The sequence below is a fragment of the Scheffersomyces spartinae genome, assembly GCF_019049425.1.
Source record: "Scheffersomyces spartinae strain ARV_011 chromosome Unknown scaffold_34, whole genome shotgun sequence".
Taxonomy (NCBI): domain Eukaryota; kingdom Fungi; phylum Ascomycota; class Pichiomycetes; order Serinales; family Debaryomycetaceae; genus Lizanozyma; species Lizanozyma spartinae.
In genome coordinates this window covers 1-26,573 of record NW_025065081.1, presented here as the reverse complement: position 1 = coordinate 26,573, position 26,573 = coordinate 1, and the positions used below count along the sequence as shown (strand labels likewise).

The 26,573-nt window shown below is 38.4% G+C and overlaps 13 protein-coding genes across 13 annotated transcripts; 5 read left to right on the top strand and 8 right to left on the bottom strand.

Annotated features, from left to right (window-relative positions):
- Positions 1–218: 218 nt before the first annotated feature.
- OMA1 (metalloendopeptidase) lies at positions 219–1,178 on the top strand (the record flags this gene model as incomplete). Its single annotated transcript, XM_043194282.1, has 1 exon — positions 219–1,178. The coding sequence occupies one exon, from the start codon at positions 219–221 to the stop codon at positions 1,176–1,178; it is 960 nt and encodes a 319-aa protein (XP_043046874.1).
- A 35-nt stretch (positions 1,179–1,213) lies between these two features.
- On the bottom strand, positions 1,214–1,804 carry GOA1 (Goa1p; the record flags this gene model as incomplete). Its single annotated transcript, XM_043194281.1, has 1 exon — positions 1,214–1,804. The coding sequence occupies one exon, from the start codon at positions 1,802–1,804 to the stop codon at positions 1,214–1,216; it is 591 nt and encodes a 196-aa protein (XP_043046873.1).
- A 323-nt stretch (positions 1,805–2,127) lies between these two features.
- Positions 2,128–2,817, top strand: KQ657_003561 (uncharacterized protein; the record flags this gene model as incomplete). The annotated part of the gene is made up of 1 exon (XM_043194280.1): positions 2,128–2,817. One exon carries the CDS (start codon positions 2,128–2,130, stop codon positions 2,815–2,817), a length of 690 nt encoding a protein of 229 aa, XP_043046872.1.
- An 81-nt stretch (positions 2,818–2,898) lies between these two features.
- On the bottom strand, positions 2,899–5,378 carry KQ657_003560 (ubiquitin-specific protease; the record flags this gene model as incomplete). Its single annotated transcript, XM_043194279.1, has 2 exons — positions 2,899–5,315; positions 5,375–5,378. 2 exons carry the CDS (start codon positions 5,376–5,378, stop codon positions 2,899–2,901), a joined length of 2,421 nt encoding a protein of 806 aa, XP_043046871.1.
- Positions 5,379–7,758: 2,380 nt separating this feature from the next.
- Positions 7,759–9,261, top strand: KQ657_003559 (alkaline phosphatase; the record flags this gene model as incomplete). The annotated part of the gene is made up of 1 exon (XM_043194278.1): positions 7,759–9,261. The coding sequence occupies one exon, from the start codon at positions 7,759–7,761 to the stop codon at positions 9,259–9,261; it is 1,503 nt and encodes a 500-aa protein (XP_043046870.1).
- A 178-nt stretch (positions 9,262–9,439) lies between these two features.
- Positions 9,440–11,821, bottom strand: BAS1 (Myb-related transcription factor BAS1; the record flags this gene model as incomplete). The annotated part of the gene is made up of 1 exon (XM_043194277.1): positions 9,440–11,821. One exon carries the CDS (start codon positions 11,819–11,821, stop codon positions 9,440–9,442), a length of 2,382 nt encoding a protein of 793 aa, XP_043046869.1.
- A 565-nt stretch (positions 11,822–12,386) lies between these two features.
- MTD1 (methylenetetrahydrofolate dehydrogenase (NAD(+))) lies at positions 12,387–13,379 on the bottom strand (the record flags this gene model as incomplete). The annotated part of the gene is made up of 1 exon (XM_043194276.1): positions 12,387–13,379. One exon carries the CDS (start codon positions 13,377–13,379, stop codon positions 12,387–12,389), a length of 993 nt encoding a protein of 330 aa, XP_043046868.1.
- Positions 13,380–13,748: 369 nt separating this feature from the next.
- GYP1 (Gyp1p) lies at positions 13,749–15,680 on the bottom strand (the record flags this gene model as incomplete). Its single annotated transcript, XM_043194275.1, has 1 exon — positions 13,749–15,680. The coding sequence occupies one exon, from the start codon at positions 15,678–15,680 to the stop codon at positions 13,749–13,751; it is 1,932 nt and encodes a 643-aa protein (XP_043046867.1).
- A 209-nt stretch (positions 15,681–15,889) lies between these two features.
- SSZ1 (Ssz1p) lies at positions 15,890–18,026 on the bottom strand (the record flags this gene model as incomplete). The annotated part of the gene is made up of 2 exons (XM_043194274.1): positions 15,890–17,492; positions 18,022–18,026. 2 exons carry the CDS (start codon positions 18,024–18,026, stop codon positions 15,890–15,892), a joined length of 1,608 nt encoding a protein of 535 aa, XP_043046866.1.
- A 373-nt stretch (positions 18,027–18,399) lies between these two features.
- NOP10 (snoRNP complex protein) lies at positions 18,400–19,004 on the bottom strand (the record flags this gene model as incomplete). The annotated part of the gene is made up of 2 exons (XM_043194273.1): positions 18,400–18,460; positions 18,844–19,004. The coding sequence occupies 2 exons, from the start codon at positions 19,002–19,004 to the stop codon at positions 18,400–18,402; spliced, it is 222 nt and encodes a 73-aa protein (XP_043046865.1).
- A 234-nt stretch (positions 19,005–19,238) lies between these two features.
- FGR32 (Fgr32p) lies at positions 19,239–21,638 on the top strand (the record flags this gene model as incomplete). The annotated part of the gene is made up of 1 exon (XM_043194272.1): positions 19,239–21,638. One exon carries the CDS (start codon positions 19,239–19,241, stop codon positions 21,636–21,638), a length of 2,400 nt encoding a protein of 799 aa, XP_043046864.1.
- A 201-nt stretch (positions 21,639–21,839) lies between these two features.
- On the bottom strand, positions 21,840–22,493 carry PRE3 (proteasome core particle subunit beta 1; the record flags this gene model as incomplete). Its single annotated transcript, XM_043194271.1, has 1 exon — positions 21,840–22,493. One exon carries the CDS (start codon positions 22,491–22,493, stop codon positions 21,840–21,842), a length of 654 nt encoding a protein of 217 aa, XP_043046863.1.
- Positions 22,494–25,419: 2,926 nt separating this feature from the next.
- GAP1_5 (glyceraldehyde-3-phosphate dehydrogenase 1) lies at positions 25,420–26,491 on the top strand (the record flags this gene model as incomplete). The annotated part of the gene is made up of 1 exon (XM_043194270.1): positions 25,420–26,491. A coding segment is annotated over one exon (1,072 nt), but the record flags the coding sequence as incomplete, so codon positions are not given.
- Positions 26,492–26,573: the final 82 nt, after the last annotated feature.

Sequence of the window (26,573 nt, the reverse complement as noted above, 5' to 3'; positions counted from 1 at the left end):
TCGCTGTATAGATTATAGTACATCATATCACAAGTGGTACATTCCTGTGTAAACTGTCCTAGTAGTAAAGGAAGATTCGAGTATAGTTAACTACAATTGCCACACATCGGGTAAATGTTTATCCTAAGCAAACTTTAATCTAATCAATAACCATAAAGTTTTTGATTTCACCGTAATCATCCACCCACCCACCAATTCACAGAAACCCATTTCAAAAGATGTTCCGTCAGGCTTGGAGACGGTATGCAACATATAACCGGTTTAAGAACTCGCCGCCACCAATCAATGTGAACTTCGTAGTTAGCCTTCTTTCTACGCGGAGGGCAGCTTATGTTGGCGGAGGATTAGCGGCCTTCTATGTATATAATTTAGATAGAGCTCCATATTCTGGAAGATTAAGATGTTTGTGGGTTCCAGATCAAGCCGTGAAGTTAATTGGAGATTTGGAAGAGAATAATATGCTTCAATCATTTAAAGGATCTATTCTTCCTAAATCCAATCCACTTCAATATAGAATCTCAAAGATCATGAATCGATTATTGGCTAGTGCACTTGAATCCCTGCCAACCCCTGAAAGAAGAAGGTACTTGGAACTGTTACCCTGGGAGATCCATATTATCAATGATAATCTGCTTCCACCCAATGCATTTGTATTACCCAATGGGAAGATTTATGTTATATCCAGTATACTTCCCATTGCTGAAAATGATAGTGGTATTGCCACAGTATTAGGACACGAATTGGCTCATTTGTTAGCACTGCACTCTAGTGAAGCATTACTGAAGAAACCAGTACAAATCCTTGTGTCTTCGTTACTTTATTTGGCCACGGGGTCTTCATTAGTAAGTAATCTATTCACGGGGGTTCTTTTATCTCAACCAGCTTCAAGAGCTCAAGAAACAGAAGCTGATCGAATTGGATGCGAATTAATGGCAATGCTGTGTTTCAATTTGAACGAACTGACAAAGTTCTGGAAAAGAATGAGTGATTATGAAAGGGCTCACGGCTCTGTAGATAACGCATTGACTAATATGCTTTCTACTCATCCAGCTTCTAAAAAGAGAGTTGAAGATATCCAACTGTGGATGCCTCACCTCAGAGAAGTGGAAGAGAAAAGCGGTTGTAATCAACATCTCTTTGAACGCTTTAATAAAGTGCAGTATAACTTCTTTAAGTAATATACGCTTATTTATATAACTATTTACATGAATATTCATTCTTTTGTCTCAATCACAATTACATCACTTTTCAGTATCAATTGTTTAAATGGTACAACCTCAATTCTACATCGATAAGCATCATTTTTCACATCATCATCGGTTGGTTGTCGTACCAAGTAGACTTCAGTTGTACCTACTCTTTTCCTCAGCTCAACAAGGGACGAAGAAAACATAGGCATAGCAAGCTTAATGAATGACCCATCTTCTCCAACAACAAACAGATCTAAGTCTTTACTCAAATGAACCGAAACTTGTTGATTTTCGTCTAAAAGATACTGCAACGGTTGATCTGCCGACTTCTGAAAAAGAAAGTCTTTTATTCTAGCATCTGCTATCTTGATAACTTCCTCTACAAAATGATCAAACTCATTTTCAACACCAACAAGTACGTTCTCCAACAGTGATTCATCATACTTACATATCAGTATGATTCCATCATGACTCGTCACTTTATTCCTATTCTTTTCAGCAAGAGACTTACGCCATCGTCCATACAAATACCACCCACCAAGAACAAATGGAGGTCCAATAGTCACAAGCGTATCAGGGTGTATATGAGCCACAGTGTATCCACAAGTTGCCATTGCTGAAGCGTATTTAGCTCCAATAGGTATTTGATACCAGAGTCTTCGTAAGGGAGTGCTCAGCGCGAAATATGACTTCCTAGGTGGCTGTGAAGCCACAGAATACATCCGTCGACTAAACAATACACCTCTCGCCATTTGAAGTAAGTACTCTAAGGTTCAACATGTAGTGAAATGTACTGCAAAGCAAGTGAACCATTTAATACTTTCCAAAATACTCACGTGATCAGTCACGTGATATAGAGGTAAATTTGTGATGAGGATCGTCTCTCCCAAGCTGAACGGAACCTAGTCCTACCTGCTATCAATTCCTAGATAACATTATGGCTGATATAGGAACTGCAAAGTACCAGAATAAACGGATTAAGCTTGCGGGTCCCCAGAAACTTAAGTACTACTGTCAAGTATGTCAGAAACAATGTCGTGATAGTAATGGGTTTAAGAACCATGTGAACAGTCCAAGTCATATGGGGAAGGTATCAGATATGGATATGGGATCTGTTGAAGACTACCTGAAACAGTTTTCTACTGATTTTCTAAGGTTATTAAGATTAAACCACGGCACAAAGAAGATCAATGCCAATCGTTTTTATCAAGAATTCATTCTTGATAAAGAGCATGTTCATATGAACGCCACCAAATGGAATTCATTAACTGCATTTGTTAAGTACTTGGGCCGAGAGGGACTTGTCAAAGTTGAAAATAGTGAGTTTGAAAATGAATTTGCTTTAGAGATAAGTTATATTGATAAAGCAGCTTTAATACGAGATGGAGAATCAAAGAAACAAAAGGTGGCTCATTCTCAAAAGGATGATGAAGTCACTGTCCGATTATTACAGAAACGTAAAGAAATAGGGAAGAGAAACTTGGAACAATATGAAAAAGAAAATAAAGCGAATGATGATGTTAAAAGCAAATCGAACGACTTACCAGTTAAACCAGTGAAGATATCTTTAGCATTGAAGAAAAGGAAGTTAGAGAAACGCTCACTCTTTGGAGGAGAAGACGATTAAAACTTTGTATGTTAGATTGAACTATAGTATCATCTAATCGATCTAGGGTATAATAATACAGAGAGGGGTGGATTAGAAGCTTTATAATCGCTCGTAGCAAAGGACATATGCATCCCTGGATTCCACTGTATCGTTGTTGCCCATGCTAGTGTTGACAATATGTTCGTCATCAAATAAATACCACCCATGTGGTGGAGAATTGGTAGAAGAGGGACTCTGCAGATGGAATTTTGCATCAAGCATCTTATTGACAACGGAAATGTAATGTCCGGATTTAAGGGACCCAAAATGGTTGATAACTCCAACCAAATTATACAATACGGGTTCTGCATCATGTTCGAAATTAAGTTTCAACGGGAACTTGATAGGAACAGTTAACTTATGTTGCATGTTGGAGAATCTTGATAAATGAATAAACAAAATCTTGGGAAGTTTAACAAATGTCAACCGTTTCAATGAGAGCAGGTCTGGTGCTGAAGATTGAAGCTTTATAGGCTCAGGCTCCTTTGATGGTGATTTGGAGCGTTTAAACTTAAATATGCCTGATTTCTTTACATGGAAAACGGGATTGTTATCCAATCTATGTCCTTCTAAAGCATCCACTGCTTTGGAACATTTGGGACATTTCCATGCATTATCACCTTTAAGAACTTCATCTTGTGTATAATACATCAAGCAATCAGATAAATTTACCATTGATCCAGATGATGGGATTGGTAATGATAAGATTGTAAAAGATGAATAAGAAGCACTTTCATGTGAACATTTGTAGCAGATTAATTTACTCTGCAAATGACCTTGAAATAAATCATGAATGGGACTCAAGCCTTCATATTTGATTAAGTCGTCGTACCATTTGGCGTATTCATCTTTATCTTTCTGCGCACATAATAAACGATCATCAACAACTGGAGTATTCTGAGGTTTGAATCGAGTCTCGTTATGTAATTGATCCAAAACAAATATAAGAAACTCTTGAGCATCTTGTTGTTCAAATGGTACATTAAACTCTGGCTTAAAATGTTTCACGGTTCTAATAAAGTTGGCAGGGGTGATATTGCTGTTCCCCTTGTTAGTAAATACGTTTAGTAACCCTAAAATGGATGCGGCAAGTGAATTTGGTGCTCTTGGAATTTCAAGCGATTGCATTAACCTTTTGAAGTAATACAGACCAAATAGCACTTGTAGTGTCAGGTTGATATAACAACTAGAACCAAAATTCTTCAATCCACATATTCCATACACCTTGTAAGGATTTACATTCATAGGTGGTGCATATCCATTCGAATATGATGCGTTCATTATTTGCTGTGGTGGATATTGGGGACCCTGATAATATTGAGTCGGTGGAAACTGTTGGGGATAAATTTGTTGATTATGAGGGAACTGTTGAGAGGAAGGGAATTGTGAAAGTGGTGGAGGAGGGTAGTTGTTTGTATACTGTTGTTGTGGCCATGGAGCTTGAAACTGTTGTGGTGGTAGTGGTGGTTGTTGTGGAGGATACGCTGAGCTATTTTGCTTCTGATTATAGGCAACTCTGCCACTGCTAGTACTATTACCTTTGGGTGGTAAAGGTTGGGTAAAATTTCCCGTTTGCACCGTGGTAGAGAGTTGCACAGATTTACCTGGAGATGATGACTTAGGAGGAGGATTAACTGAGTTTCTTATATACTGAGTATTTGTTTTTGGAACTGGAGGGATAACCTGTGGGGGTCTCTTACTGAGTGGAAGTATTGGATCAGTGGTAGTACGAGCAACCTTTAATATTTTATCTTGGTTTATCTCAGGGTCAATTGAAATTGAAGGTTCTGTCAGTATCCGAGGTAACACTGGTGTTGTTTCTCCTATAAACGGAGTAAGATTAGTGACCTCCTCGGTCACGTTCAATGGATACGGTAATGTAGGTCTCTTTCGAGCCAAATTTGTGGCAGAAGCATTACTTGGTGACTTCAAAGTGCCATCATTATCAGTGTTGGAATCCGAATCACTTTCGTTAAATTCTATGAATGGCTCTGGATCTTCTAGTGAAGGGAATTTCGTTGTGAAGGAATCATTATCTTGATCTTTATCGGTGGGAGAATTCTGTAGTCCATTTAGTATTGTATCTCCGGTATTGTCCTTTTTCAAACCTTCCTGCTTATCTTTTTGACGCAAGTAGTCGATATATTCATACAACCAATTGTATAGTTCATTGACATCAAAGCTCAATAACTGATTATCAATCAAATATTCCAATACAAGAGTACGGAGCTGCAGCAGGGCTATTTCCGGGAATCCCATTTCATTATTGGAAAGAATAGAATTATCGTTCACATAAAAGGAAAACAAATTCAAATAAACAACAAAATCAATTTGAGATTTGGCTATTAATTGATCAAAGCCTTTATATTTCATCATGATATAGCTGTTGATAAAGTAATTAAGAATGATAAACCCATTGATATAGTAATCAGGATTATTTTTTCGTTTCAGATGTTCGTAGAGCAATTCACAATAATCTATCAAATCTAATAACAGCTTGTTCACAAGGTCGGTATCTAACTGGAGATCACGAAACCCATTGTTGATTAGCTTAAGATAATACGGATATAGATTATTTGGATCAGTCATATCTCGACCCTTATACTTTGGATTAGACTTTGGTTTATGATGATGACTTTGGGAGGGTGGTGGCGGAGGCTCACTAATCGGGGGAGGAGGAGGAGGTCGACGACGATTCGGAAGTTGATGATGAAGTAGAAGATTATGATTAGGATCCAAGGAAGAAGATGACGGCGGCATGGAAGCCTGGTTAAGATGCAAGTAAGATTTTGTCATTGAGGCATGGGATTTCTATGGCAAGTTCATGGCTTGTATCTTTGGTTTTTCTTGGAGCCCAAACGAGACACTATGACGAAATGAAAAGTTGCAAACCTAAAGCTGTCAAACTATTTGTAAGATGGCGTTTAGCAATATTAACGTTAATACTATTACTTTTGTTGTTCCTTACAAATATAGATTGTGTGTACGGTTATATGGAAGTATATGGCTTAATGAACTACCACTGGAGTGAGTTTAGATCATTAAACCAATTTGGTGTTGCGGAGTAAAAGTAACACCAAAACAAATCAAACTAGAAAATCTCAAACACGTTATATACAGGCGTTGATCCAGAGTACAAGAGGCTGTGTGGTGCTTTGATTGAAGGAGGAAAATAGAGTCATTTTCCGATGGGTTATAATTCTTATACACTTTATGTTAAGTAGGATTATATATATAAATGTTTCAGCAAGCCTAGAAGATGGGTACTGTTTTTGGTGGGTGATAGCAATGGTACAATTGTATGTGCTTCTTGATGCATTTAGCGGGTTCAACATGTCGTGAGTCTACATACAGGAAATTACTGATGTGCGTAGATAATAGGCATAGTGTAGTCAGGCACAGCTTGACCATATAATTGGTAATAGCACTACCAGAAGTATGAGTGGAAAATGGTATTCTCAGAAGTAGCTCTTACTTAGTAATGGTGTCAACAGTACCGTTGGCCAGTCTTAGTACTATCAGCGGTCGTTCAATCACTCACTGTTGTCAGTTCTAGTATTTGGAGTCATCCATCGTATGCATGTACCATCGTGTGCCCATTGAAAATTTCTCCTTACTTAATCAGATCGCATTCGATGCAATAGTGTGATATCATATATACAAATGTTGGCTTGGCCGCGACCTGTATCGAAGGTATCCATAAGGCACTTGATAATTAGTTTGGACTTTCCAGAAGCTTGCATAGGGCGATAAATTGAGTGGAAAGGGTAATATTAATCCAACTTAATTATTACGTACTTACATTCCCCTTTAATCGTAATTCTTTGATAATTATTTACTTGAATACAGGCTTTATCTTAGTAACCAATTTGTTAAATTATTACCTTGTTGGAAGTCATTGCAAGCCTTTTGTGAACGACACAATCATGAGCTGTCCATTGAATAAAAGAGAATCATTATATCTCTTACGCTGATGAATTGCATTATATATGATTAAAGTTAGTATAGTGGACCTGAGGATTCGTTTATGTGCCCCACCACGTGGCTATCATATTCACTTTATAATATCACGAGGGTTCCATAATTTATACAGGATAGATGAATGGCTGCGAAATAATACTATTGTTCATTAACCTTACAATCCCTCAGAATGAATGTTAGCTACACTGCATAGTAGGTTACTTTTTAATTTCATATTAGCTTCTACTGCAGAACTATCGCTTTAAGTATCCTATTTAGGGGTTCATTGCAGAATGTGTGTAGGCAATTGGGCTTCCCCTATACACTATCTTGGTTAAATTGCAACCTTCAGGTACACCCGTGGGCACCAGAATATATAAAGGAGCACTTTTCCAAAAATCTTGGCAACTTTGGCAGCTAATTAAATGGAATTGTCACTATATGGAGCCATGTGCTGATGTATACCGGGAATTAGCAACTGCCCTGTAGTCACATCACAACTACGTACCAACTCAATTCACATCTTTATGATTCAATACAATCAATTACTAACATCATGGCTATAATATAACTCATCCACTATCAATTGGGTTCGAATTATCAATCTGAAACCAACCAAGGCTAGTTTTTGGCCCTCCCCCACATCATGAAACTTGGCAAGAGTAGGGCCTGTGTCTAATCGAGCGTGGCATATTGATCATCGCAATACATGTACACGTTGTTAGAAGTACTCCGGTTACTCATAATATCGTTTACAATAGTAGAGACTTTTGCCGATTCCACATTCCTTTGTGCAGTTGTTTGGCCTTAGAAGAGTACTTTTTGCTGTATCAAGAGTATAAATAGTGTTCGTACTCTCACTGAACAATTGCCATGAGATAGCTATTTTTCAGATCGTCTCAGTAACTCCACTACTCTTCTACTTCTTCTTCTTCTTCATTGATCATAGGACACACTAACATGAAGTGCATTCTTTATCTCCTTGCTTGTTACTTGTGTGGATTGGTTGCTGCTGCTCAACCTACCAAGTACACAAACAAGAAGAACTTGATTTTTTTGGTTTCAGATGGTACCGGTGCCACTTCCTTCTCCTTTGCTCGTACTACCAAACAAACTCAAGACTACTCCGACACCACTGACTACTTTAAGAATGCTACTTACTACGATGTGTTGTCAATTGATGATTACGTTATTGGTAACATGAGAACTAGATCGTCATCCAACTTGGTCACTGACTCTGCGGCCGCGGCTACTTCTTTCTTCTGTGGTATCAAGACTTATAACGGTGCTATGTCTGTTGACGACGACGGTACACCTCACGGCACTCTTTTCGAAGCCGCCAAATTGGCTGATTACAAGACTGGTATTGTGTCTACCACTTTTGTTCAAGATGCCACCATCGGTGCTCCAGCTTCTCATGCCTTGAGCAGAAAGTATTACGACTTGATTGCATCCCAAATGTTGGGTATGGACCATCCTATGGGTCCCGTTCTTGATGTCATCTTGGGTTCTGGTAAGGCATACATGTACAACAAGAATGTCACCGCTTACGGTGTTAAAGGTGCCAGAGCTGACGACAGAGATATAATTTCTGAAGCCATTCATGATGGCTGGCAATATGTTGGTAATGTTACTTCCTTTGAAGAGTTAGATGAAGGTAAAAACGTTTCATTACCTCTTTTGGGTCTTTTCGGTGCCAAAAACTTTCCTTATGAAATTGACAGAAACCCTAAGGAATACCCATCTTTGAAGCAAATGGCTATCACTGCCTTGAATTCTTTGACAGAGGCTACCAAAGACTCTGAACAAGGTTTCCTTCTTTTGATTGAATCTGCCCGTACTGATCACGCTGCTCACGGTAACGATGCTGCTACTCATTACCACGAATTGGCCGCCCACGATGAAGTGTGGTCCGCTGTTGTTGACTATGCTTCTCAATTAGATGACGAAACCTTGGTTGTTTCTACCTCTGATCACGAGTGCGGTGGTTTGACTTTGGCTAAACAACTTGCTGGAGAGAAACAAGCTGTCTATGACTGGTACCCAGAATTCCTCTTGAAGGCTAACAACTCTGGTGAGTACTGCGGAAACTTATACTCCAAGTACAATGGCACTGATAACTCTACCTACATCAAAACCTTGTTGACCGACTATATGGGTGTTGCTGCTACCAACATCACTGATGACGATATCCAAAAGGTTTTGAAGGCTCCATCTGTTGCCGTTGCTTTGGGTCAAGTTGCATCTGACAAGGCCCATGTTGGTTGGTCAACCACTGGTCACTCCGGTGCCGATGTTCCTATTTACGCCTACGCCAACAACAGAAACGCTTATGAAGAAGCCGTTGCTAACATTGGTGCTAACGTTGAAAACATTGAATTGGCTGACTTCTTTGCCTACTATTTGGATGTCGATCTTTCCAAGGCCACTGAAAAGGTTGCTGACATCAAGGTTAAGCCATAAGAAGCAGATCCTTTAACAAAATAACCCAATAGTTGCTCTTAGAAACTCATCTGGGTGATAGAAATAGTTGCTTGCTTTATTTCAGTATCGTATCTTTTTATTTCTTCGTTTTATTGATTACAAAAATATTATTATACATTCTTGTTTAGTATGGTATGCTTCTAAATGTGCAAAATTATCATGAAGGGTTGAAAGGCAACACACCGAATCCCATCATAGTTTCATACGGTGATAATCGTGATGCTTCACTTGCAGTATCGTTACTATTATTATTCACTTGAACTCCATTATTGTTTCTCATGTTATTCCCTGACTCGGGGTTTTGAGAGCCATCTTTGGTGAATACATTGTAGAATAACCCATAGGTAGCAATCCCGTCTTCATCCAATTCCTCCTCTTCTTCGCCCTCTTCCTCTGCATTGTTAAATACACCCCCCATATTAGTTGACAAGGATGTCACGGCATTCTGTATCAAAGGGGAATTATAACTGTGTAATGGGTGGTGTTGGGAAACGGGTTTCTGCATCGACTTCGATGACTCAGGATTTTTAGTGTGAATGTTCTGTACTGGTGCTGACTGTTGGTTGTTCAAACTCAGTTGTAAGCTTTGTTGCTGCTGCTGCTGCTGTTGCTGCTGCTGCTGCTGTTGCTGCTGCTGCTGCTGTTGTTGCTGCTGCTGTTGATACTGTGGAAAGTCAGAAAGATTACGCATAAGCTCCCAAAAGTCCATGCCTTCTTCTTCATCGTCAAACCTCGGACGCTTTCTACTCTGTAAATTATTGTTCGATGTTCTACCTTGAAGAATTTGTTGCTCAGCAGCTGTAACATATTCTACTGCTTGTGTGAGTGGTGTAAGCGAATTCGACTCATTCCCACTATTAGTACCTGATCCGTTACACTTCGACACATCCAATTGATCTCTCTTTTCAGTAAAGATTTTAGCTAAATCATTTTCTTTGTCACGTTGATCTGAATATTCAGAAGCTGTATTTGGATGGGCTGGTGTCTGTTGCTTCCGGTCCGTTACCACATGGTGATGGTGATGGTGATGGTGATGATGTGTAGAACCTTTGGATGAGTTGGAAGGTGATGAATTTGAACTATTCAACTTTGGAACTTCTGTTAAAGGGGGTAAGTAATTGAAATGCTGATATCGGTTGAGTTGGGTTTCAGGCTCAAGATAATATGCAGATGTGCCTGAAGAAGGAGGTGCTGCTGCAGATACTGGTGCTGATGTGTTGGGTATTCGGTTATTATTGGAATTGTGGAAAGTACCAGGTATTGTTTTAGATCCATACGTTCCAGAGTTCGAACCATTGGTCGATTCAAATTGTCCATACTGTGAATATGGAGTGGTAACAGATTTAGTTGAACTGGAATATTCAACTGGAGTTGTCGACACGGCAGGAGATTGAGATGAACCTGTTGTAAGTGGAGGAGAATAATGGTGATGTATATGCTGATGTACTGCAATCTCCAAGTTATATGACTTGGCATAGGATATCAAATATTGTACTAATTCTTGATTCGAAACAACCCCACCTTGAGAATCATTGAAAAGTCGTTGATGAGGTAAGTCACCTTCATTTTCATCATAATTCACAAATGAGTATCTCCATTCAACTTCACTACTTCCTCGAACTGGCCGTACCTCGGGTGGCCGAGAAATCTGGACTTGAGATGACTGTGTTTTTTGATGCGAACCAGTGGAATTGGATAACTCCGACTCACAAAATTGCTGTTGCTGATGTTGTGGCAGCTGATTCTGTTGTTGTTGTTTATGATGATAATGCAGCTTCAGCTGTTGCTGTTCATGTTCATGTTCCATAGCTGGCTCTAACTTCATGTCAACATCAGAATGACTTGTTTGATCATCAGTATCTTTATCAATACTACAAACATGGGCCAAAGTACCGTCCGTGAACTTCTCTACTTCTTGTTTGATAGTTTCCAGTGCCCGGCCTCTCACAACATCAGTCACTATTTTCCTCCATCTATTACGACACGTTAGCAGCGGACGCCCATACATACTGTTAGAGATTGTACGCCACTTAGTACCATTATCTTTGACCATTCTGATCAATAGCAAGTCTTCCTCCTCATTCCAAGGTCGTAGTCTATCTTTAGTCTTGGGATCCAATACTTCCATGTATCTTTTCGAACACTGATCATCAGTTCTACCAGGGATTTCTCTTGCGACTTTCTGCCACAAGGTACCGTACTTCTCATACGCTCGTAAAAGCATATCATCTTCATGTTGAAGCCACCGACCTTTCCGAAGATGAGGAGACAATGAATTGAGCCATCGTTTGCGACAATCTTTAGCTTTGCGTGTTCCGTCTGGAGACACCTGAGGAGCAATTTTCTCCCATTTCACTTCGTCGGGTGTAAAGGAATGTACATCATGCATTTCTGAGATCAATCGTGTGAGTAATTCATCTTCTTCTTTAGTCCAAGGCTTACGACCCTTACGAAATGTCAGTAACCCTAAAGACTCTGTGACTGCAATCGGGTCAACAGGGACCATCCGTTTCCTCAGTTCCACTTTCTTGGACTCCATTCAAATGCTTCCAACTAGTAGTTTATATAGAATACCGTGCTACACAACTCTACTTAACGGAGGGGGAAGGCTCTAACACCCTTTCAAACTCCACGCCACACACAATGAAATAAAAAACTGCCTCTATTAATTTTATGATACTCACTGAATATCGGTGTGTGTTTATGTGTATCTTATATCTGCGTCAGCTTGCCAGCTAATGTCTATCCCTCTGCTAAGTTTCAGTTGACTTCTTGATGAGGTTTTTTGACCCTGAACTCCTTTGTATGGTTCTCAGAAGTCAATTTTTTCCTCCTCGGCGCTCCCAACAAGCGTTATCACACTGTATGCGAACAAGGATGTCTAAGCGATGAGGTGGTATGGGAGGAAAAGAGCTGAAAGTAGAAAGGCTTAAGGTACTAATATGAGGATAAATTAGCTTGGAACTGGTTGTAAAGCATTGTACGTGTTTATATTAATTGCAATTAAAGGTTTTAAAATTGTGTAGTGTAAAATGGATGGAACCGAATGGAGAAACTTCGCTATTGTAATGTAATGAGTACATCCTTAAAGGGTTATTGTAGGCTCAGTTTGAAGCTAATCTTCCTTGTCTAATCTGTCTGTTATTGATAAGACGGATCAAGTTTCTTAAAAGCATGGCAATTGTCACTTTACCAATAGAAGGAACATACAACCCAGCCTTCATTTTAATATCATCATTAAAGTTCTTGCAACTAGCAAAGTTAATAATAACAGTTCCGTTTGAAACAACTTCTGTGGGGAACTTGTAGTTTTCCAGGGGTACACCTGTTATGATAACATCACAAAAAGGAGCCACCTTTTCCACGGAATATTCGGAAGAATTCAAGTCTTCAACCTTATGACGTTGTTCCAGGAGATCGTCTCCCCTTGTGAATCTTTGAATTCCAGTTACGTCTGCAGAATAAACAGTAGCACCGTCGTTAGCTAGTAATGCAGCCAATGGGCGTCCAACAACTTCAGATCTATTCACTACGAGAACCTTCTTACCATAGAGACGATTCCCATAATGTAATAAGGTATTGTAAACTCCCAAGTACTCTAAAATCTTAACCATGGCCAAAGATGTACAAGGAATAAGTGATTTCTGTTCATTATGAGGAGGATCCAAAAACCGTACGTTATGGTATAAGTTATGGTAATACATGAAATTCAAACCCTCCACATCTTTCTCTGGAGAGATTTGTTGTTGTAAGTAAGTATCCTGAGAATCTCCAAATACTGGGAAATATACCATTATACCATGAACATCATCATCTTTGTTGGCTCTTATAAGAGCTGCTTCTAATTCGTTCTTTCCCACGCTGCGTAATTCATATTCAAAACCTAAAGGTTCACATGTTTTGGCTGTCCAACTAGCATACATCTTAGCAGCTGGATCCTCATTAGCAAGAAGTCCAACAATCTTTGGCTTGAAATCAAGCTTTGACACTTCTTGTACAACCTCTTCAACATAAGGTTTAGCTATGGTTGATGCTAAGATGGTTCTTCCTGCTGGCTTAGGGGTGGAAGCACCGCTTGGAGTAGTAGCTGTGTTCATTGTCAAGGAGTAATATCTGTTGGAGATAAGATTAAAGGCTGCGAGAAGTTGAGTTCTTTCTATTACAATAATTTGCACTTGTATATAAAGTTGAAGGTTTAAAAAAAAGAAGCTTTAGCAGAATCTGTTCTCTTTATATATATATTATTTTACTATTATAATGGAGATGTGCTCTTGCAAATTGAAACATGCGTAATTTCAATTATACAGTTTGAAGGCCCGAGTCACAATTTTCGGAGTTACCCTTCCGAATTAGGAAGGAGAAGTCCGGTATGTAAATCAGTATATTATGTACTATATTATGTACTATATTCATATGTAACTATTCGTATAATCATACTTTGATATCCTGCAATCATCCATTATTTATTAGGACCGAAGATGCGCACTGGCATCCTTATACAAACTCTGCCATATAAAGGCCTCACTTAACATCATCTCTATATCCTTTTCTTTCCAGCTAGCGGTTGGTGGTTTCTGAAGGAAAAGTAATATCTCTTGGAAATCTCTTTCCTTCAAGTCTCCACTAAACTTAATGAGAAATGCAGCACACACATAAATATGGAAATGACTGAATCCTAGCGGTGTTTCACTTAAATAAGTATCCCACATACGCACAACCAAATCAAGACTAAGTTCCCGCATCAAAAGACAATTCATCCATCTGAAGGCAAACTGAATATATTCAATCCCTTCATGCTCGAAATGCTTTGATAATTCCAAATCAATCTTGGAAATTAGATCTCTAAGTTCTCCCACCAGACGAAGAATACCGGGTTGTTCGTGGATATAATTATCAGTTATTGTTTCCAATAAACGAGTTAAAGACCAATAAGTATCTGCTTCAATTACTGACCAAGCTCGAGGTGAAATCTTAGAAGTATCAAGACTATTAAGGGTAGTATGAATTAACTGGGGATCTTTTAAGAATTGGGCTTCAATTTCATCATTCTCGTCTAAAATTCCAGGAATAAACAACCCTTCATAATCTGATTCCTTCAGTGGATTGTTCATTGCTTCAGCTTTCTTTTGAACTTGCCAAATATAGTTATGAAGGAAAATATGAAAAAAGGGAGTTACCAAATCATTAATCCCTTGAACATATCCACTAGCAGGGTGTCTAATAGCCCATAGATATAATATTTTTCTTAATGACTTTTGAACTTGAGGGTCACCATATAATTTTATTGAAGGATTTGTTCTCTTAACATCAATATTTATTTGATGGTATATTTGACGATCCTTATTATTGATAAGAGACGAAGAAGAAGTATTGGAAGTAGTTTTCACATCATCAAAATCAATTGTAAGTACTCTAAGACCTTCATTATATTCTTGTCTTTTTCTGGTGAGAGTTGAACTTTGTCTTAGTTTATTTGTAGGAAGATATCCCAACAAAAGTTGCCAAATAAGAGCCCGTAGATCTTGTGGAATCCCGTTCCATGACAATTTACGTAACTCATTAATGTCGATTGTATTTCCAGGTTTTAGTATTTTATAAAACTTGGAATATTTTGAATTAAGCTGGTTTTGTTTGGCCACTTCTAATTGAGCTCTGTGGTCTTCGTGGTCTAGTGATTGTTTCTTGGAGGCACTGCTTATTTTCTCATCCTTTCTTTTAGGCAGACTTGGTAAACTTGATACCATACCAATCTCAGGATGAAACGAATCCACCAAACTAAGAGAGTTCCTTGATTTATTACTAGGATCATTATTATTATTATCTTTTTGCTTTACGCTTGTGAGCTTCTTATTCCTAACATCATTCAAATCAGCATCCCAATCGGCATCCAAATCTTTGTAAAATGTATTTGAATGGGTTCTATGACTCTTTAAATGGGATGAAGAACTCAAATTAGAGTGTTTATAGGGACCACCATTATTACCAACTCCACTTTGAGAACTTCCACTACTTCCACCACCAAGATTAATACTTGTAGAATCATCACCATGACTTCCTGAAAAGGCAAACGAGGTCCCCATAGAAATCGATCGCCCCACCAGTTTAGGTCGCAATTTCGGTGAACCTGGAGAGCTTAACAGTTCATCAGAACCTCCACCTCCAACTCCGCCACTTCCATTCCCCAACTCTTCGCCCAGCACCCTTCCATATTGCATATTACCATAAATCGAACTATTGACGTCTTCTCCCAAATTCTTGCTTTTACGAGAAGTTGAAGTCAACGATAAGTTCTTAAGGAATGACGACAAGTGTTTGCCCTTTCCTCCCAGTTCACCAAAGACAAACTCATTGCTTGTCCCCAGGTATACCTGCGACATTTCTTGTTTCTTCTTACTCATGTCTCGGGGCTAAAGAAGGAACACTTTGAGTTCAATAGCTCATAGTTTTGTTAACACTTTTACATAATAAATTGTACGGTGATTTTGTGTACTATTCTCTTAAGCGTGCACATAGCAGTATGGTTGGCGGGAACTCAACATTACATTAGTTATCTTCTTTCTTTCTTATGTTAACCTACGTAATTATTGTCGATATAAATACAAGATGTCTAAGCGGAAGTGATTTCACCCTTAACAGCAACAGAACCGGGCTTCAACTCTCTACCTGAAAGATGTAAGACACCATTTTGGGTGATGTTAACAATGACTTCCAATTCACTGTTTGGTTTGAGATCCTTCAAACTTAATTTGGCCAAAAGATCACCAGTTTCGTAAACAACTTCTCTTTGGATTTCTGGTTCTTCATCGGAATCATCATCCAGGTCTTCTGCATCGGAAACAGGAGTTGGTTCAATGATGGTTTCCTTAATGGTTCTCTTACCTTCGTATAATTCAATGATAACATTTTCATTGGTACCATTGGTGACATTAACGGACTTCTTAATAGGATAAGCAGTTTCAGCCACCAAGATTGGAACAAAGTTACCTTCAGCATCCTTAATACCAATTGGCTTCTTCAAATGTTGGGTGTTAACAACAATTGGTTGTAAAGATTCCTTAATTTCTTCTTCATCAAACGATTCAATTAAGGAGGCTTGTAAAGCAGCACCACGACAGATTAATTCAGAAGGATCTAAAGCCTTGGGGTCCAAAGTTGGAGCAACAACTACGGTAGATTCAGGGAACACAAAGGAAACATTGGAAGCCAACTTAGGAGAGTGAGAAGTACCACCAACCAAGACCACTTCATCAATATCTAATGGGTCTAAACCAGCTTTCTTGATCACTTGTTCGACAAAACTGGTCATCTTACCAAAAACAGATCTAGCAGTCAACTCGTATCTCAATCTATTTATACTTGTGTGAAAGTCAAATCCTTCAGCCAAAGATTCAATAGAACAGGTTGAAGTTTGAACATTAGATAAGGTTCTCTTGACGTTTATGGATTCAGCCTTCAACTTGGCTAATGATCGAGCAGTCTTTCTTGGGTCAACCTTGAACTTCTTTTCAAATTCCTTAGCAAAGTATTCAACTAAAGAATCATCTAAATTGTCACCACCCAAATGTGGCTCGTGGGCTGTGGCTAATTCAGTTAAAATACCACCTCTAACCGAGATAACAGCAGCATCAGATCTAATGCCACCAAAGTCAGCAACAACATAAGTCTTGTCTTCCAACAATTTGTTTTCAGTGGCAGATAAGTGGGCCAACAAAGCAGCACTTGGTTCATTGACCAATTGTAAAACCTTCAAGCCAGCTTCACCAGCAAATTTGACCAATTCGGTTCTTTGGTGTTCATTGAAATCAGTTGGAACAGTGATAACAGCTTCAGAAATATCGTTACCAAGGTAATCTTCAGCAGCCAACTTAAGTTGGATCAAATGTCTTCTAACAGCTTCACCCACAGTAACAATTTCTGTCTTGTTCTCTTCTCTAATGATTTTGTAAGCAATATTACCGTCCTCGGTTTGGATGGCAGGAGCACCCAACTTAGAAGCAGAAATGTCAACTTCGTCGTACTTCTTTCCAATGTAGTCTCTGAAGTTAATGATAGTATTGGTAGGGTTTCTGATTAATTGAGCCTTGGCTTGAGCACCATGGTATTCATCAACTCCAACATATGACAAGATTGAAGGGATGGCTCTGTCACCATCAGGGTTAGCAATAACATCAACCTTACCGTCAGCATTAGCAACAGCAATGGCAGACGAACTGTTCCCAAAAGTTATTCCCAAAACAGAAGACATGGTTATTATGAGTTCAAAAGCAGTTATTGGTTTTGTAGTCACTGGGTCTTTTACTTTAAGTAAAGCACCTTAATTACCTGGGTATAAAAAATTTTCGACTAGATGAGATTAGTGTCACAAAAAAGGCTAGAGATGGGTTACTATTAGATGAACATATGCAATTAATCTAAAAATTAAGTGAAAAATGAGTTGAAGGATTTTTTCAGATAACAATACTGGTGGTGAACTGCAGTAGACTAGAATAGTATTTTTAAGATTCTAATACATTTATTGTGTGTACTAAAGTTAGTCTCTTCATGATATTATTCAGGTTCGGTAACGAGTAAACAAAGGGGTGGTAGCACCAAATATGTTTCTGGTAGCGCTAAAAAGCCGATATAAACAAAGCCAGGGAGGTAACCCTTATATTAAAGCACCCGTAGATGTACTTGATACGAGCCATGGAGAACCCACACGAAGAAGAACATAATGCATTGTTTTCTCGTATAATTGACAACATGGTATGTTTGCATTAACTAGTATACGTTTACACTCATCTACTAACAGAAGTAGCATGAACTCAATTCCTCAATAGTACTTATGAATAACGCCCTAAAGGAGATCAACAAGAAGAATTTAGACACAGAGATCATTTGTCAGCTTTGGGAAGGATATCTCAAGAATGCAGATTGTAATCTTGAAGCTACGGGACAAAAACATGCTCCTATATAGATGTTTGTTTCCTTTAACCTATATAAAGGGTGCCACCCAAAATGTGTTGGCTCAATGTCATTTCATTACATATGGTCTCCAATTGCTAATATTTATTAATATGGTTAGGTATGGGGTATTCTAATTTATCCTTTAAGACTCCATCCCGAGGTATGCTTGAGTCACATCTTGATCAAGACTGCAATTTCATGGTTATGGTAACGTAATCCCTTCATTGGTTTGCTATGATGAACCAGCATTAGCAATTTCATTGAACAGCATAGAGATGTGGGACCCACCTTAGTATTAACTACATTCAGTACTGGGAATTAATTGTGTACCCTCAAGTTGAAATACGTATTATGCAAGTGAGCCCCTTCAAGGCTTCAAGTTTATCTCACATATCAAATTGTCTTCCCTTTGAGACCATCTCTCCAAGGACAGCTGATAAGTGTATGATCCTACTACATATATAATATGGTTGTCCAAATACTTGGGACTACATTTGTGACTATCTCGTAGTTATATGTATTTAAGGCCTCGGCCGCTAACAAAGTAATACTAATGTACAAATTTATATTAATGCATAACATTAAACGCCTTCTGCTTAGTTTTGAGTAGGCAACATTCCGAATCTCTTCTTCAAAGTGACTCTTTGTCTGGAGTACTTGTCATCGGGAGAAAATCTAGCTGGATGAGCAGACTTGGTGATTTCACCATCATCAGTCAACTTCTTCAAAGTGTAAACACGCTTTCCTTCAGTGTCCAAAGTGTACATCAAATGCATCTTGATAGATAAGTATTATAATATGGATGAACCAGAGTATGTTACCTAGAGTCATCTCTTAAGTCCATCGCTGAAAAATTTCAATATGGTTAACATCTGGGACGTCGTGCACGACTTTCACGATAATGGATTTTGTTACTCTCTTTGTGACGTCCTTAAACAGAACACCGTATTGTTTTCCCAATGATCGGAATCAGAGTTTTAGGTTTAATACAGTGGTAAAACTTGTGACCCATGAGTCCCCCTAAAACGGATGCATTTGCTGATCTACTTTCGGGAAAACTAAGCCCTCGGAATGAGGTTTCTTCAAAGCTCTCTATGGGCCAAAGATTGGGATCCAACGTTATAAATGGCGGACAGCAAAGTAAGAATGGGCCAGGTCATTATCAAGACTTAGATCTACTTCTAGGAGGTACCTCGACATCTTCTATTGCATCTCTGAAAACAACTTCGACCAAAACAGTTGATGTTGACGAATTACTAGGAGTACCTGCTCTTTCTTCCTCAAACTCTAAGCCAAGGTCTAGCAATAGTGTTAATAGTCATACTTTTGAGGGTTCATCAAGACTAGCCAGCTCTGCGTCCTTGTTAGACGATGAATTTACAGATGCATTTTCTCCCGCACCTTCATCAATTCCTACACCACATCCAACTCCTATACAAATGCAACAAACACCACCTTCCAACCCTAGTGTGAAACAGGAATCTCGATCTCAATGCTCTTCAACAGGCTCTAGAGTGGGATCTCCGGCTTCAGCAAAGTCATCTATTTTGGCTCCAGGTCTATCTACTGGCAGTACCACTACTGATGATAAAAGAGACGGTGTTCTTGCTGAGTTGGTGGATATAGGGTTTTCGATTGAAGCTTCAAACGAGGCAATTGATAGGTGTGGCTATAACCTACAAACCTGTGTCAACTATATAATGAGTAAGGCCGCTGGTAATGATGATGCCGCTAGTGGTAGATCAAGTTCCTCATCACGGAACTCGCAAGGTAGCAATAATAATAATATCTTGACCAAATCGTTAAATGATGTTTCGGTCGATATCTTTAACAAGGCTTCTAATTTGTTGTATAAATCAAAGAAAACTGTGATCAAGAATTTGGCTGAGTTTCAAAGTGGAGTAAAACAACAAAATAATGACGTGCCTGCTTGGATGAGAGACCAACACAGGCACAAGGCCAATGCAAGTGAGAGTAATAATGGAGAACAATCAGAAGAGTATGGTACTGATGAAGAGAACATTAACCTAGCAGCAATTGAAGATTTTATAAGAAAGCAAAAGCTAAAAGATAAGGAAAGAGCAAAACACAGGTTTGATAATTTGAAGTCGTCATCTCCTGAAGCTACCACAGTCTCATCCAAATCACCACCAATTCAAGAATCATCAAATAATAATAACAATAATAATATTGGAGGTCATAATAGAAGAACCGATTCTGGTTCTTCGTTGTCGTCTAACGGATCACGTCCATCTTTAAGATCTCAAGCATCATCGCCAGCTCCTCTCAGTCAACCTCAACCTCAATCTTCACGCATGGTTGAATCAGATCTTTTGGGTCTTGGTTCACCATCAGATCGTTTCAGATCAAGCAAAGAATTTCAGGATGCAACTATGTATGTGTCTTCGTCTCGTAGACGACAAAAGCCTTCAACTCCACTGGCAAAGAGCAATAGTGTTTCTCCTTCACGGGTTTTTTCATCAGCACCCAGACTTACGGTTAATACACCTTTGAATCAATTTTATCAGAGTGATTATGAAGTTTCTAAATTGAAGGCTACCGAATTCTATTCAAAGGGGGATTATCAAAGTTCTTTGGTTGAATATCAGAAGTGTTTGGGAGTGTTGCCTGAGAAACATGAACTAAGAATCATTATATTGTCAAATCTTCTGATTAATTTGATCAAGTTGGGAGATTACAAGCAAGCATTAAATGTAGGTGAGGATGGATTAGCTTTAATCTCCAAAGAGAGCCTTAATGATGCCACTTATGTTATCAATGACAAACCTATCAAGGCCTGGTATACAAGATTGTTATCGCGGAAAGCAGAAGCTTTAGAAATGCTTGAACAGTTTGCAAAGGCACTAGAAGCGTATACAGAATTGATATCTCTTGGAATGAACGACAAGAAAATCATGGATGGTAGAAGAAGAGTCAACAATATTATCAATCCTCCTCCTAAGAATCCTCCTGTTGCAGCAGCTACTCCATCAAGGGTTTCAAAGACATCACAGCAACCAAAGGATGACTCTTCGCTGAAAATGGTCAAAGCTTACAATGAAAATACTAAACGTGAAGCTGAAGAAAAGTTCGCATTGTATGATGATGTTCAAGGCCGTTTATTTAAATGGAGCAATGGTAAGGAAGATAATATCCGTACACTATTGATATCATTACCTTCAATATTACCAGAGAGATTGGGGTTTCCATTTTTAACCACAAAGAAGATTACCCTTAATGACTTGATGCTTCCCAAAAAGGTCAAGATCAATTACATGAAAGTCATTGGGTGTTTGCATCCCGATAAAACTCAAAACTTGAACGTAGAAGATAAGATGATATGTCAAGGTGTATTTGTTATTTTGAATAAGTCGTGGGATATCTTCAAAGAGCAAAATGGTTTGACCTGAAGATTGCATTATATATTTTACAGCTTTTTAGTATATACTAAGGAAAAGTAGTATAATACGATGCGACATTTATAGCGATAGGAATGACAACGTAATTATAACTATAAAGGATTTAACCATTAACCTATGAGATTGCCATACACACAATTTTGTAATTGCATAGTATAAAATTATAGATTCTAAGTAACACTATTGACACACCTATTTTTGGTACTCATCAGGATAAAAGATCAATCTTTCAACACCATCTTTGGTTAAAATCACCATTCTAATGACACCACCAGAAGACCCATCCCATTTGATAGCCTCAGATAAAGCAGTCTTTATAAACAGTATGGTTTCTTCCTTTTCCATATCCTTCTTGTAGTTTTCATTACACCACCCATAAATAAAAGTAGAACCAGAACCTGCAATGGCATATTCTTGTTTATGAATTGAACCTCCAATAGGAATAGAGAATACCGACCCCTTGTTGCGTTCGTCATATCCAGCACATATAATACCAGCAGTCAACTGGTCCTTATTGTTATAACAAATTTCCTGGAAAAGATTAGCAGCAATTTGTGTTGTTGGCTTTTCTCCTGAAGGCAACCTTGATGAGTACATTTGCATTGAATATTTGACAATATCTGCAACGGCTTGGGTATCAGCGGCAGACCCAGAACGACAACAGTATATGGTATCGTGTATTTGAGTCAACTTATCAGTCACTCTGTTGGCAATGTAAGCACCGGTGGTGGTACGCGAATCCGCTCCCAATATGACTCCGTCTTTGAATGTAACTGCCATAATAGACGTACCCAAATTGACTTCACCTTTTTTCAAGTGATTGATATCAACAGAGATTCCATTCATTGTGATTGATTATTATATAAAATTATAATACTATCCGATGCTGTAGATTATACCTTAAAGTTTTAAAACCTTGTGTTCACTTTGTTTAGTGGATCTGGAAGATGTAAGAGTGTAGTTATATAAATTCCAATTTTCACAGTAACAATTCAATTAAAATTGGGATAACAAATTCAATTAACCAATCAATTCAACTCAAGGTTCCTGATACCCAAAAATGTAAACCAAATTTTGATTAACTAAATCAGTACAACTTAGACCTTCTTAATCATGGAGTACATTGCCACCAATTGTTTCGTTGACTTGAGAAAATCAAGATCATAACAGTTTTTATAATCACGTGATTATACATGATATTAATCATGTGCCAGTTCACGTGACGTTTCCTATATTTTATTGTCTCTGTCTCTTATGAAGATCAGGTACTATTTGGATTCGGAATAAGTAAGAACCAATGAATGAAGCTGCATTCAGCGGCTGTAAGTAAATGTCAAAAGGATTTTGGTTTCTGGCCCAAAATGAACATGGCTAGATTCGAAGCTAAAACTTCATTTCGTCATTTTACATTGAGATCCATGTGATCCTCGGTAACGGATTTACAACTCCGATTTATACTTTTATTATCATGACCCAATTGTATGTTAATCCGGGTAAAAGGAATAATATCTTTACAATGACAAGGCAAATTGAATTTATTAGACATTTCACACTTATCATCTAATCAACAACTAAGCGCTGGGTGTTGAACGCGTGTCTGTACTTGAGTGATCATGAACTCAAACACTTTGGTACAAAGTTAAGCCCTATCTGTAAGAACGAGAGACAAAAACAGCCACAACGCATTAAAAGCGAGAATCGGTTTAGGGCTTCGATACTGGAAATTAGAAGTTATCAATGAATTCAATAAATAACACGAGAGTCCGAACCCTAGCTTGATGATAGTGACAAGAAGAGAATTAGTGTATTTGGGATCAAAATAAAGTTTCGATGTAGTTCCCATTCCATTTGTGGTGATTAGTGGCTTTATTACAAAATAGAGGATATGACGTTGCTCACTTTAGAGCTTACCGAAAGGGGATCGACAGGGTATAATTATGTAATTACTAAAAAGATGTGATAGTGTTTTGGTTGAAGAAATATATTACCGCCAATTGAGGAGATTACGGCTCTCTACCTCCCCTCCTTGTAGATGATGGGATCGAGGAGAATGAGTGATGTTGATGTAAATCACAGAATGCCGTACTTAAAATTGAGCTAACACATTCAGCATTTCACCGTTGAAACGTCTACAATAAGTCTCGAAAGTCCAAGATGGAATACCGTTAACTCCAGATTATCAGTTTTACCTCAATACCAATTTGAAATCAAAAGTTAGTGGGCGAACAATCCTGGTTAGATAAAATCCGCTATGGAGGTTACTGTTTATCTCTATGGCCTTGTTATCAAAACAAAAGCGAGGCATTTCGAAAATGCTATCTATCTCATGCTTTAACTGTGACCACCACATTTAACCCACTTATCTCGTACATACTACTCTCGTATATCCTGCACACAATTTAAATTTGAAACGCCTTCCCAATATACCATGAGGTCCTGATAAGCTGGATTTAGGCATCTACGCAGGGCAAATCCCATTTGAATCCTACATACATTAACAAGAGATATATGGCTCTAGTGAATACGACGTAGTTGTAGTAAATGCTGAGAGCATGACATTATCAGTACAATATCGTAATATGTACGTTAGCCTAGCTGTCAAAACCGTTATTACTAGGCGCCGAGAATGCTGGGCACGTTTGATCTCTCGATTTTCTGCTTGACAGCACGTACTTTTTCTTATCCCATATCTAAAGTTCTTCCGAAAAATAAACCAAGAAAACAGGTTTGTGTAACTACCTTACTCACAAGCTGTTATCACGCAGGACGTTACTAACAACGTAAAAAAGTAATTATCTCACTAGGTAGGAAATCCTACTAACCATTCGGCATTGATAACCATTGCACTACCTAAGTTAGTGATTTTATCAAATTATCTAGATAGAGAAATCTACATTAAGCAATAAACGATTATTCAAGACAATTGATATCCGAGGGTATTACCGGTTACTTACCGAATTTGGTCCGTTTTACTTTCGACCTGCAGTTATGCATAAGAGGCCTTTGTTACCGAATATTCTTTGATCGCGTAGTGGTAAAACTTACGGCGTTTGGCCCAAAGAGTGATGCGGCTTGCATATATTTCATATTATAAGGATTTCAGTAGAAGGCATTCTGGTCACTTGCAACTCAAATGCCCTATACGTCAACGGTTGCTTTGACCTAAAGCATTAACTGCAACCCCACAAGTTTAATAGTGATTATCTTATCCAGTGATGATAATGGTACGATAAGCGGAGTATCGATTAGGTGGCTTTTAGATTCTGCAATTCCATGTAGGTTAAACATTTCCGAGGATTTGGAATGTGACGATAGGTTGTTAGTCTCATAATCATTGAAAAGAAACTCAATCTTTAATCAAAATGTTAATTCAACGCTTATGGGTTGAAAACTCTGGCCATGTAATATGTCGTCGTTTGCCTTGTTAAAACTCTAAGTAGGTTATGACCAGTATTTCTTTTTTGGCAATTTCTGCTTAATATTTGCTTTGTTCTCAAACTAGTATGTATCATCTGGATTTCTGATAATGTGATACGCAGGAAAGAACAGATAAGGATTCATGCACTAAATAAAATACCACAGTTTGTTTCGATGCAGTGCACCAATTCTCCACTGTGAGACGAAGCAGAATTAGTAAAATCAATGGATGATTTTTTGCAGCGAAACCTTCCCTATAAATGATAACCCGTATCCCCCCTTGGTAATTTTGTAGAAAAAACGTTTTAATCTCCAGATTCATCTCTTTAGTAAATCATATCTATACACTTTAAAGATGCCTGAAAAGGAGTTGAATTATATTAGATCAAACGAAGCCGCCGATATCGAAAAGAATGGTGGTGTCATTGTTGATGCTTTTGAACAGCAAGACCACAAGGCCCCATTAACCGGCTGGGCTAAGTTTGTTGATTCTTTTAAGCCTGCTGACGATGATGAGATGGGTTTAGATCCTAACTTGACTGAAGCAGAAAAGATTGCTATCAAAACTGCAAACTCCCCATTGTCTAGATCTTTGAAGAATAGACACTTGCAAATGATTGCTATCGGTGGTTCTATCGGTACTGGTTTGTTCATTGGTTCCGGTAAGACATTAAGAATTGGTGGTCCCGCTGGTGTTTTGATTGCCTATATCTTAATTGGTAGTATGATCTACTGTACTGTTCAAGCCTTAGGTGAATTGGCTATTACTTTCCCTGTTTCTGGTGCTTTTATTACTTACAATACACGTTTTATTGATGAATCATTTGGTTTTGCTATGGCTTGGAATTACGCTTTACAATGGTTAATCGTTATGCCGTTAGAATTGGTTGCTGCTTCTATTGTTATTAGTTATTGGGACTCGACAACAAACCCGGCAGCATTTGTCGTTATTTTCTGGGTTCTTATTGTGGCTATTAACTTTTTTGGTGTTAGAGGTTATGGTGAAGCGGAATTTGCCTTCTCCTTGATTAAGGTCGTCGCTGTTGTTGGTTTCATTTTCTTGGGTATCATTTTGGTTTGTGGTGGTGGTCCAAGAGGTGGTTACATTGGTGGTAAGCACTGGCACAATCCTGGTGCGTTTGCTAACGGCTTTAAAGGTGTTTGCTCTGTCTTTGTCACAGCCGCTTTTGCATTCGCTGGTACTGAATTGTGTGGTTTAGCTGCTGCTGAAACCAGTAACCCAAGAAAGTCATTACCAAAGGCTACGAAGCAAGTTTTCTGGAGAATTACATTGTTCTATGTTATCTCATTGACATTGGTTGGTTTATTAGTTCCTTATAACGACCCATTGTTAACTTCCGGTAAATCATCTTGGGATGCTTCTGCTTCTCCTTTCGTCATTGCCATTAAGAACGGAGGTATCTCTGGTTTGCCTTCTGTCATGAATGTTGTTATTTTGATCTCTGTTTTATCTGTTGGTAACTCATCTGTTTTCGGTTCATCAAGAAC